This window comes from Phalaenopsis equestris, unplaced genomic scaffold, assembly GCF_001263595.1.
Source record: "Phalaenopsis equestris unplaced genomic scaffold, ASM126359v1 Scaffold000540, whole genome shotgun sequence".
Classification (NCBI taxonomy): domain Eukaryota; kingdom Viridiplantae; phylum Streptophyta; class Magnoliopsida; order Asparagales; family Orchidaceae; genus Phalaenopsis; species Phalaenopsis equestris.
The window spans coordinates 2593047-2605391 of record NW_018164980.1 but is presented as its reverse complement, the minus strand read 5'-3'; the positions used below and the strand labels follow the sequence as shown (position 1 = coordinate 2605391).

Genomic DNA, 12345 nt, shown 5'->3' with positions numbered 1-12345 from the left:
TGTAAATGGAACGGTGAATGTTTTGTTATCTTATCTCCTCCTTAGATTTTATCATCTCAAAGAACGAATTTCATTTTAATCTTCTCTCCCTTTCTCTTTCTCTCATATTTTTCATTAAGACCATGAATCATTTCTGAAGATAATTAAATCGGAAATTCTCATTTTTAACTTAACCGTTAAAAAAAAAGGAAAATAAAACGAACGAAAAAAGGAGACCGATCCATTTTTAAAACGAAGATAAATCAGTAAAGCTTAAAACGAAATCGCGAATGCATCGGTCTAAAGACGTTTAAAACTTGTTAAAAAAAATGAATCAATCTCAAATAGGGATTTAAAAGCCTCAAAATGTAACTTAAACCTTACTAAATAAGGTCTTTAGATCCTTGAATTAATCCAAGAAGGATTTCATATTCTCACATTTCATAAATGGATTATCCCGAGAAGGGTATCCTTTCCAAATAGCAATCTTATGAATTTCCAAACCCCACATGAATTCAATTTATATCAAATTCATAATTTATTAAAATAAAGTTTCAAGAAATCTTCATATGTCACAAAACAAGAAAAACTAATCCATAAACAATAGCTCTTCTCTTTTTTTTTAATCTCTAAAAGCCTGCCAATACAAATTCCAACTTTAATCACGAGCTCTTTTCCCTTTTCTTTTACATCTCCCTAGAATGAAATTATTTTTGTAAATATCCAAGACCAAGGTAATAGAAAGAGACAACCAAGCTCCAAGTCCAGCTCACGGGTAAGGGCCAAAAGAGAGGAGGACTCACGGGTAAGGCAGCAAGAAGAGGAGAGACCCAAAGGCAGCATAGAACCATATGTAAGGGCTAAAAAGAAAGACCCAAAGGCAGCATAGACTCATGGGTAAGGGCCAAAAAGAGAGACCCAAAGGCAGCAGCACCAAGTAATACACAAGGCCAAAGACAACAGCCAACCTTACCAAATCAGCCTCAAAGCAAAAGGGGAAAACCCCAAACCGAGCCTAGCAAAAGGGTAACCCGAACCCAGCATAAAGGAGCAAATCAAATCTAAGAAATGATCCAAACAGTAAAGGATTTCAGTCAACATAAATCACCAAAAGGAGCCCAAACTGAGCCCAAGAAAAATGGCAAACCGAGCCCAGCACAAGAGACAAACTAAATCCAGCAAAAAGGAGCAAAACAGAGAAGTATTCCGGATAGATCAAACTCACTAAATGGGTCAAAACAAAGCCATAAAAATCAGATTCCATAAAGCTAAAATCGAGCCCAAGAAAATGGGTTTAAGCAACAAAAAATATTTTACCTTGAAGCCTCACATTTCAAAATATTATGCCAACATATGCTTCAACATAAAAATGAATTCCAACATAGATTCATTCCCGAAATGGCCAAACTTTTCCAACATTTATTCTAAGCATGAATAACAATAATAAAGGCTTTGATAATTTCTTCTAACATGCATTTCTAGAGGAACAAACTTCATTTCCAAGCTACCAATATGATGTTTCCAAGTATTCAAGAAAGAAGAATAGAGCCAGCCCATACATGCTTTCTTTTCACTGAATCTAATATGTATACATGCCTAAACTTCAAAATAAGCTAAGTCATGCTTTCATATTTCATACCATCCGAAATAGTGCGACATAGAGAAGAGGAGAAGAATACCTTTTTTTTATGCAAACTTAAAGCAAAGAAAGTAAAAGGTAGATTCAAGAAAACCACTCCAATAGTAGCCCACAAATACTCCTCACGATTTCCGGTTCACGATTTGACAACCCAAATATATTTTTCCATCTCATAAAATAATTTCCAACATGCACTTTAGCAAGGGGAAGCAATAGAAGCTAGAGTGAGCCCCCAAATACATTTTTCCATCTCATAAAACAATTTCGAACCTGCATTCTAGCAAGGGGCAGCAATAGAAGCAAGAATGAGCCCCCAAACATATTTTTCCATAGACATTATAAAGGAATAAAAATGTATTTCTAGACTACTCTAGCCATGCCTTCAAATGTTTCAAACAAAAGAAAAGTAGAGGTGACCCATATATACATGCTTCATTTCTCACCATCCTAAGCAAATATTCATTCTTAAACTTCAAAATAAGCTTCCATACTTCATGTCATCCGAAATAATGCAAAATAGAGAAGAGGAGAAGAATACCTCTTTTTTATGCAAACTTAAAGCAAAGAGAGAATAAGGTAGATTTGAGAAAACCACTCCAACAATAGCCTACAAATACTCCTCACGATTTCCAGCTCACGGTTTGACAAATCCAAGCCTTGAGATCCTCGAACAACAGAGGGGAAAAAGATCTTCTCTCGAACAAGAACACAGAAGAAGGTAACTTTCTTAACAGCGAAGAATAGAGACCGAAAACACCAAGTCCTTCCAAAATCTCCCCTCTCTCAAAAGAAACCCTCTTTTTTTTCTTTTTTTTTTCTTTTTTTTTTAGTCAAGGAGAAAGACAGAAGAAGCACACCCTTCCAATCTCTCTAGGAAAACGTTTTATAGGCAGAGAGGAGAGGAGAAGAGAAGAAACCACCAACCACCGTTAAACGAATCACACAATGGGGTAGTAAATTGGACGAAATCGACACAATAAAGAGGAGAGCGTTGTTGACCTCATTTTTGGATGAGGTCTTTTTTTGTCTCTCCTTAGAGCTTAGGGTCTAGCTTTAGGCTTCCCCTGTTCGACTCTCTTAGAGGACTAGTACGAAACCCACACCATTTAGAAAATTCAAGCCACCTCGTCACTCCTTCGAGTTTTGCATGGACAGTCCCAAATCCTCTACATTCCGTTGAGTTGATTAGGATCGACACATGAAACTCGAGTCGAGTTCATACATGAATAGAAGCAGCCCCTAGGGAACCCCTTTGCGACCCGAACGCTCGATAACGCCGCATTTTGCGCACGCATTGCACTCCACACTGCTTTGCGCACGCATTGCACTCCACACGATTTTGGCTTAAATTGACTCGCCCGTCGGCAAACTTGTTCGGACGACCCCGGATGACGGAGCGGACCGCGCCGATCCGTCCGGAACGTCGATTTTAGCTAAGAAAGACACTCATATCTCTATAGTTTCACGCGCGAGCGACTAACACAAATATCGATGTATTTTTTTTATCGGTGCGCGGACCCGGGCTCAAGTCAGGTCCGACTCGAGTTTGATTCAGGCTGGACTCGGGTTGAACACGGGCTAGGCACCAGTTCACCTGAATTTGAAATTCAAATTTCAAAATTCAAATGGATTATTTAAATTATGTATTAATTAAAATTAATTCAGATCTTAATGTTTTCCATTTAATCCTCCCCTGCATTTGGAAACCATTTAATTCCCCGCCCAATTGATTCGAGTAACGGCTAACTCTCCCGATGCCTATTTCTTTCTCCCGCTCGACGCCCTCGCTTGGTCTTCCTTCTTTGCCTTTCACGAACGCCTGCTCCTTCGGCCTCCCTGCTCGTACTCGACTGAAGACTCCCCCCGTTCGACAGAAACTTCGTTCGACACCTGCTCCGCTCGACCCCAAACGCCTGCTCGCCCGCTCGCCTCCTCCTTACGCCGAAGACCGTCCCTTGCTCTCTCCCGTCTCTCGCACCGAAGCCGCAGAGCTCGATCCCGTCTCTCCTACGCTCCCGCTCCTCTGCGACTCGCCTTCTTCCCCTCTCTGTCGCATGCATCGAAGTCTCATCCTCCGTTCTCTCTGTTCGATTTTGTCTCCCACACGACGAAGTCACGCCTCCTCTGCGAACAGAGCCTTCGTCATCTCACTCGACCGAAGACCGAACCCCATCAGCTCGCCTTCTTCTTCCCTGGTTCGCTCGATTCGGCTCCGATATCAATCTCGTGATCCGACAATCCAGTTCTCGCTTCCGTCATCTCCTTCCTCGCTCGACAAATTCAGCTTCGCTCTCTTATCTACACTACACCGAAAAGCTGTGTTCGGCTCTCCTCCTCCGCTGTCCCGCTCTCCTCAGCACTGAGCCCGTCCGCCTGCTTCCCTCTCTCGTAAGACCGAAGCCCACCCGCTCGTCTTTCCTCGGCATGACAAGTCTCCCGGTTCAATTCTCTCCAACTCGCGTCTCCCCCTCACCATACATCTCTCTGAGCCACGGTAAGCAAGGTTTTACTCTGAGTCTTGTTGTTCGTATCTTCTCTATGTTTGCTGCAGTTTTTTTTTTTTATTTTAATTCCCATCATCTGTTGAATTGAAAGAGTTATTCTATAAAGAAAATCAAGCTTGTTGGTATGCTGTTTGGAGAATTTCCATGCATCAATGCTTGTTATTTTTGGGGTTAAAAGTGTAGTTGGGAGAAAACGGGAATACCTAGGCACCACATTGCTCTTAAAGCTTCCATTACTTTTATATAGATATTACAGGAGGCTTATTTATTCGTATGCCAATAATTGTGGCTATGAGGTGAAATTTTCAGCTAATCAAACGAAGGATGGTGCTTCTGGAAGTGATTGGGAGAGGCCTCATAGCTTGTTGAAATTATTTTCAGCTATTTAAAATATATGTTAGCTATTTTGAAGTGATTTAGAACACCTGTTTTAAGGTGGTTTGGAGGATGGTTCGCTGCAGTTTTTAGGAGTCTTTTAATGTACTGTTTCGGGATGGTTTATCATTGTTTTGGAGGATTTTGTGTTCCACTTAAATGCTGTTTGAAGTTGTCAATCACTGTAGAGTGTTGTAGGAGTGCTGCGATGTGCTGAAATTAATGATTTGGAGTGCTAGTTGCTGCCCACCACTATTTGGGTTTGTAGGAAGCCACCTAGTAGCTGTCCACCACTATTTGGGTTCGTAGGAAGCCTCCTAGTAGTTGTCCACCACCGTTTGCGTCTGTAGGAAGCCACCTAGGAGTTGTCCATCACGATTTGGGTTCGTAGGAAGCCACGTAGGAGATGTCTACCACGATTTGGGTTTGTTTGGAAGCCATCTAATTGCTGCCCATCTATGTTCGAATTCGTAGGAAGCCGCATAGGTGCTGCCCATTGTTGTTTAGGTTCATAGGAACTCATACAGGCGCTATTCAAAATTCCTAGCTGCTGTCCGGAGTCGTAGGATCACCGTACACATTTGCTAGTTGTTTATCGAAGCCGTAGGAGATCGTAGGATCACCATACTAGCTCGCTAATTGCAGTAAGGAGTGGTAAGAGACCTTAGGATCACCTCTTTTGGAATTCCTAGCTGTTACTACAACTTGTTCTATTGTTTACTGTTTTCTTTTCTTTGCAATTTATTTAAAATCCCTGCAAATTATGTTGTGCTTTGTGAGTTAAACATGCAATAGGAATTGCAGCAGCAGATACGCCACGTACGCAGGTACATTTTATTTGTTGTTTCTTTATTGCAATTACTCTTGCTCTAACACATTATGCAAGTACTGAATACAATCTTACTTTTAAAACAAATCATTTTTTTTTCAAAATTAATCAACATTTCAAAAAAAAACAAAACAAAACATAACACGTTCTTTCGAACTTACGGGAGTCCCTCGGAGGAGGTAACCCACAGTTGCTAACGAGATCTCCCCGGTTTAAATGGGTTTCACAACTCGTTTAAACTAAGTAAGTTCAAAAGAAAATAGTGATACCGGAATGAGGGAACCGTGGGATCCTAACCGGTGTCGCTCTAATCAACTTGAACCCACCATTGGTAACCAAACTGAGACATTGAAACACACCTGGTAAAACTGTTTGAGCTTTAGACTTTATGACTGTTACTGCGACAAGGAACTCGGAGCAACTTCGTGGGCAGCACGGCAAGGAGTTTGGAGCGAACTACAGGTGGAGGTGGTTGTCATTCTACAACAGCAGAATGAATCTACACCAACTAAACTTTCCTAGTTTAAACAACCTATAGGACTTTGAGGTAGCTCGCTTAGAGCGACGTAAAACCTAACCCTCTTTTAGGCCCCTGCACGACAATGTTTTACAGCGAAAGTCATAACTCGCCTTAGGTTCCAAGATTGTCATCTAGAATGACGTAAAACCTCTTATCTTTGCGGGCTATTTGCATAACCAGTTATTATGCAAATGTAAGTCTCAAATAATAAAATTGACGGGATTCAACATTCAAATAAAATTTTCTCTAAAACACAGCCACACATTATGATAGTTTGGGAAGTCACTGAAGGTTCTCTTCAGGATCTATGACATCCCCTACCTGTTCCTTTCTTTGGACTCGTAAAATAATTATTCCTACTTGAGCCATTTCCACTTGTTTTTTTTCACGTCCTACCTTGAAAACCTGAATTTTGAATTCTTGAAAACTAGAACCACTGATCATTATCGAAAGTGATTCTCATCACTTGGGATGTAATTAACAATAGGGGTTTGCCTTTATAGGGAACTTGAAACCTAAGTAAAATAAACACTATTTAATATTTGTATTAAATAGGGGAATTTGTTGGTCATATATAAAAGGTTCGCAGACCAAATGGATGTCACAAACCTCGTAGTTTGTATGATTGAGTCCACCGCCGCGGGGTACACTTATCTTTCGAGAAGGTGTATCATTTGTGGTACCTGACACGATTATACAAATTATTGGGCAAATGAGATCCAGTCGGTCTCATTTTTCAAAATTAAAATACACTATTTTCATAAATTTATATACCTTTTAGGTTAAATTAAATCATCTACTTTTCAAAACTATAAAAATACTTTTCGAAATCAAAAAGTTGCCGACAAGCGTACAGCCTCGAGGAGAAGCGTCGGTCAGCTCATCTCCTTGCGATTGGAGAGCCGAAAAGCCAAAGGGAAGCTCGAGGAGATGAGCCGCGAGCAAGAACATCAAAGGAAAGTCGCGTGGATCGCCCGCGGGCATCTAGGGCACGGGCGAGAGAGACGAGCCGAGCGCAAAACTTGTTCGAACCCGTGAAGTGGTCGAACGGAGAGTGAGAGGTGCGGGTGGAGACGTAAATAGGATTTAGGGTTTATTATGATAAATAGTGATGTGTTTAATTCTTGTATTGAAACATAACAAAATTAGTATCATTTTTAAGTAATTTTGACATTCCGGACGCGCTAGCGCAGTCCGTTTCGCTATCAGAGGTCATTTTGACAAATTCATTGATTTGCGTGACAATTTTCTCGTCTCCAAAACATGACAATATAGGTGTGTTTTCCTACCAAAATCAGTATCCTGAACGCATTGGCGCAGTCTATTTTGTCGTCGGAGGTCATCCGAAGAAGTTCGCATTTTCATCCGGCTTTTAGGTTCAATTGAAGACCGACTTCGTGCAATTTTGTGAATTTTATGCATTTGGTGTGTGTATGTGACGAAAAAGTCGTGACGATGCTTTCTTAGGGCCTGAAATCCTATTGGAAACTCCTCCCTGAGTCTTCACATAATAGCCCTTAACCTGCTTGTACATAAGACGATGGTTTTGGGCCATAAATGCTAGACATCACAGGAAAAATAGGAAGTATTTTTGGAATTTCTACAATGGTGGGTCCCAATTTTAGTTTTCTAAGATAGTCGATAGGAATTCCTAAAGCTAGATCTTAGGATCCTAGGAAAAGATAATGACCTTAAAAATGAGGTCAACAGACCCTTACACATTTTTTCTCGTATTTAGGTCATACAGTGTCGCTTCCAAGGAATGTCCTAGCATTTACACAATGATTATAAGGATTCATCTTATGATTTTTTGACAAATTGTTCGTTTGTTGTCGACTACCTAACAGAACCTTCCACTTTTCATATCCTGGGGACGCCCTAGCAAGCATGTACACAATGCTATTAGATCTCTTCCAATTAAATATATTACAAGTCACGATTGGGCAACATCACCTGTATCTCAGGCACTTTGGGGTCTTCAGTGTTCACACAAACCATTAAATAATTGAACTATATGAAATTTATAAGCATTTGTGTTCTCTTTCGATTTCTGGACTTCATATTTTGATATTGAAGATTTATAACGACAACTAATTTGATTGATTGCTAGTCAACTGATTTTCATTTCACTTTCAAATTTTATTGACCAGGCCCTTTAAAATACAAGTATGGAGCACCATACACAAATTTTATTGTAACTTGAAAATTGAAATCATGAAAACAACTAATTCTTATCAACTGGGCATCATGATATGCAAAGATAAAAGTTGAACCCATTGAAACTGGTTTATCTGTTACAATTTATTCGTGATGGACATGTATTTGTACAAACCAGGCATCTCCTCGGAAATCCACAGGGAGAAAAGGAAAAACCTTTTCCATATTTGCTTTTTTCTTATTTTTTATTTTTTGTTTAAGCAAGATCTTTTTCCGGTTGTTGCATAAGATCGATTCTCATGCCTTTTACTTCAAGTTATAAAACTGATAAATACTTGTGGACATTCATAATTTTGTTTCAGGAGTCCCGGAAAGATATTAAGCATAAGCGTCCCCACATTTGAAGCACTTACCCAATATGGTACAGCTATAGTGACAACAAAGAACATTGGTAAACTAGAAGCATCATATAGCCTAACAGTATGTTGATTTCCAACTGTTTATTTTTCAAATTGAACTTAATCATATTAAAGTTTTGAAATTGTATTTGTGCAAATGAGGCTCTGCTATCATACATAGATTGTTGTTGCCCTCTGTATGATATGTTAAGTATGAACTGATATATTTTGTTTTTAATATTCAATATTTGTGCTTTCTTGTTGCAATGATACTGGAACAAATATATTTTCGTGAACTCTTTGCTGTATTGGCAAAACTTTCCTGTTCACTTTACTCCATACAATTTGGACGCTTTTGTTGAATGCCTGTTGGCTTTATCTGGGCTTATATACTGCTGATAAGTTGTTGAGAGAGTATTGACTTATTTTTTCCTCAAATTTCTATGATATTATTTCTTCTTTATGTGTAGCCAGAATGCTTCATGCATCTTCTGTTGTTTTCAGACTGGAACCCATCATGCAGTTTTGAAGGGGATTTGTTTTGTCATGACATATGATGTTCTATATACGGGAACATGTACTACCATTAGAATAGTTTAATGAGGCATATGATGAAAGGGGATAATACATGGTATTGGGGAAAAACTTACTATTGAATTTGAATCAGCAAAATAATTTAAGGGTTGTCTTAATAAAAGGTTCACCTGATGCCATAGGCTTCATCTATGGGATCGCTGGAGGGGTTGATTTACATAGCATAAGGTAAGGGGGCTATGCTGTAAGCTGTAACCTTCAAATCAAGTGAGTGATGCGAGGGTGGGAGTATTCTCGCTCGGGCGGTGGAAAAGCCAACAAGCTGAACTGGCTGGCATAAGACACCGGTCTAGGTCTGGACCGGGCAGCTTTCCTAGGGGGTGGGACTGTCGATTTTCCACTTTATTCCTTTTCTTTAATGTTTTTCCTCTGAGGGAGTCTTTAAATTGTTGTTTTATGGATTGAGGGTTTAGTTTTTGCTTGTTTTGTTTCACAATTTTTCTTTAAGTTTTCTACTCACCCTATTAGGATTGTATCCAACGACAAGTGGTGCTTCTGCTGTAACCTGCTCCAAGGTGGTGTTGCATCTTCCTCTATCCTCTTCTTCAATCCTTCTCCTCCCCTTTCTCCTAGCCGCCGACCTCCCCACATCTTTCAGCCCTCTACCGCCATCTCCTCGTAGCCGTAACCTTCTGTCCAGCTCTCCTTACAACCTTCCAATCACCTATTCCTATCCTCTATGTTGCCTATCTTGCTGTCCAGCCCTCCCAGCTACCCGCCTGCATCATGTCGGCGACCTACAACAGTTCTCCTTGCTGTCCGACTCATTCCCCCATCAATCAACACCTTTTTCCACAATTCCTTGCAGCTTTTCCTATCGCCTCACTCTCCCAATTCACAAACCAACCATTAACCACCATTCAAGCCTACCCGACAACTCTCAACCTTCCCCCTTTCACCTTGCCGCATTATCAACACTATCACCGCCCTCGGATTTTCTCTTCCGGTCGTAGCATAGAGTGGCTTGTTCTTGTATTCCTTTTTTCGTTTGTCTTGTTGTAACCTTAATTCATGCTAGTAAAAAATTGCTTTGCGTTTGTGTTGATTTCCTAACTAGTTTCAGTATCGTTTGGTATCAAAGCTAGCATAACACTAGTTCTATGCTAGGGTTTCTTAGTATCTGCCAAAGACAAAAAAAATTTATTTTCTACCACTAAATACCCTTTCTACTTCCACAAATCTCAAACTCTAACCATGCCACCAAGAAGATATATGTCTGAGCCCACCCGATAAGAGATATAGCGAGTGCTCCATCACCTTCAACAGAGACTTGTAAAGATTGATGAGATGACCCAGGAGGAGGTTTGACTGAGTTCTGGAAATTTGAAGGGGAGAAAGAGAGGAGGATCTGAATCCCTTCCATAGGGATAATTTCAGCGATGAAGAAGATGGGCCGCAATATTTTGGAATTCAATATCAGAGGAGGCCTAAAGAAGGGTATATGAATCCCTTCCATTGCTTGTTATCTTGGGGGTCTAAGGCCAGCTATTAGCAAAGTGGTGCAGCTATAGCCTTATTCATCACTTACAGATGTCCAGTTCTTAGCATTGAAAGTTGAGAGACAGTAACAACAGAAGTAGAGCAAACAACCAACATCAATTATGCAGCCACTCAGTTGGAGACATGAACAAGAGCACATCTCAAGGAGTTGAGAGAGCTAGTTCAGATAAGGATAGAGCCATCCTTAATGAGAAGAAATTTAAGAAGAGTAGCATGCCTGCTACAACCTCTCCCAGAAAATATTTTAAATGCCACGGATTTGGACACATAGCCTCCAGTTAACTGACGAGTCGAGTCGTGTCTTTATCGAACAGGGTGTCATGGAGGAGATTAATGATGAGGAGAAAGCTGAGGAACAGGATGAGGTGCATCATTTGCCCTGAATTAAGAAGAAACACTTTTGGCTTGACGGATCCTACAGGCTGAGAATACGAGGGATCCGCAATGACTTCACAATATCTTCTACACCCACTACATGGTGAATAGAAATGCATATAGTCTCATTATCGATTGAGTGAGCAGCAACAATTTAGTGTCGACACAGATGATAGAAAAGTTGGAACTCACCGCTCAAAAGCATTCCCAGTCATATTCACTAACGTGGTTGAAGAAGGAGAATCGGGTTAGCATCGGCCGAAGGTGCTTACTAGAATGCTCAATTGGGGGTCAGCTAGAGGATCAGGTGTGGTGTGACATGGTCCCTATGGTTGCATGTCACCTTTTGTTAGGAAGATCGTGATAGTTTAGCTGGAGAACTCAGCGAAGGATTCAGAAACACATATTCTTTCACCAAGAATGGAAAACACATCATCCTATTTCCTTCAGCGGAGCCAGAGATCACAGGAGCTCTTACCAGCTAAGGAGCGTCACTGAGAACAGTTTTAGTGATGACAAAGGATGATAGAACTAAGTTACCCACTCTAGACACGTGACAGACAAAAAAGATAGGATTTCAGGGTCTTACAGTCAACACTGTACCGTTAGCGCCGCCACTATGCGGGAAGGTTTAAGTTATTCTCGCTTCAGACTAGGCTGGCCCGATCATTGGTTATTTTGGTAAGATTAAACAGTACATGCGTGGCATGCAACCCCAGAAGAGTGGATCGATATAGATGTATGCTCACTAGTGAAAAAAAATCCTCAGGTGTTTTTGGGCGATGATACAACCGACAGTGGGATATGCTAGGATTACAGACGAAGAACCAGAAACTTCGACAAATTAAGTCAAAACTCCTCTAATCCTAGGAGACTGATGTGAGGGCGGAACTATTCCCACACGTGTGCGGGAATGGCCAGCCGGCTGAACCGGCTAACATAGGGCACCAGTCCAGGTCACTGTTGGACCAGGTGGCTTTCCTAGGGGGTGGGATTTCCGATTCCCCCCTCTATTCCTTTTCTTTTCTTTTTTCCCCCTTGAGGAGTCTTTAAATTATTGTTTTCTGGATTTAAGGTTCAGTTTTTGCTTGTTTTTCTTTCAAAATTCCTCTTGGAGTGTTCTCCTCTCCCTTCTAGGGTTATATTCGACTACCCGACGACGGGTGATTTTTTGGTTGTATCTTACTCCAAGGTGTTGTATCTTCCTCTATCCTCTTTCCCAATTCTTCTCCTCCCCTTTCCCTTAGCCGTCGGCCTCCCCACATCATCCAACCCCTCTGCCTCCACCTCCTTATAGTCGTAACCTGCTGTCCAGCTCTCCCTACGGCCTTCCAGCTGCTGATTCCTATGCCCCTTGCTGCTGGTCTTGCTGTTCAGCCCTCCTAGCCACCCACCTGCATCCTTCCGGCCACCTACAGTAGCTCTCTTTGCTGTCCGGCTTATTCCCCCATCAACCATCACCCTTTTCCACTCTT

At 41.0% G+C, this 12345-nt stretch overlaps 1 protein-coding gene across 2 annotated transcripts in view; it reads left to right on the top strand.

Moving 5' to 3' along the window:
* LOC110028979 (protein HAPLESS 2) overlaps window positions 1-12345 on the top strand; it is a 112954-nt gene that overhangs the window by 67877 nt on the left and 32732 nt on the right. For both annotated transcript variants that reach the window (XM_020731070.1, XM_020731069.1), the window contains exon 12: window positions 8366-8483. In XM_020731070.1, coding sequence (XP_020586729.1) covers window positions 8366-8483 — 118 coding nt within the window. The remainder of the gene's footprint in view (window positions 1-8365; window positions 8484-12345) is intronic.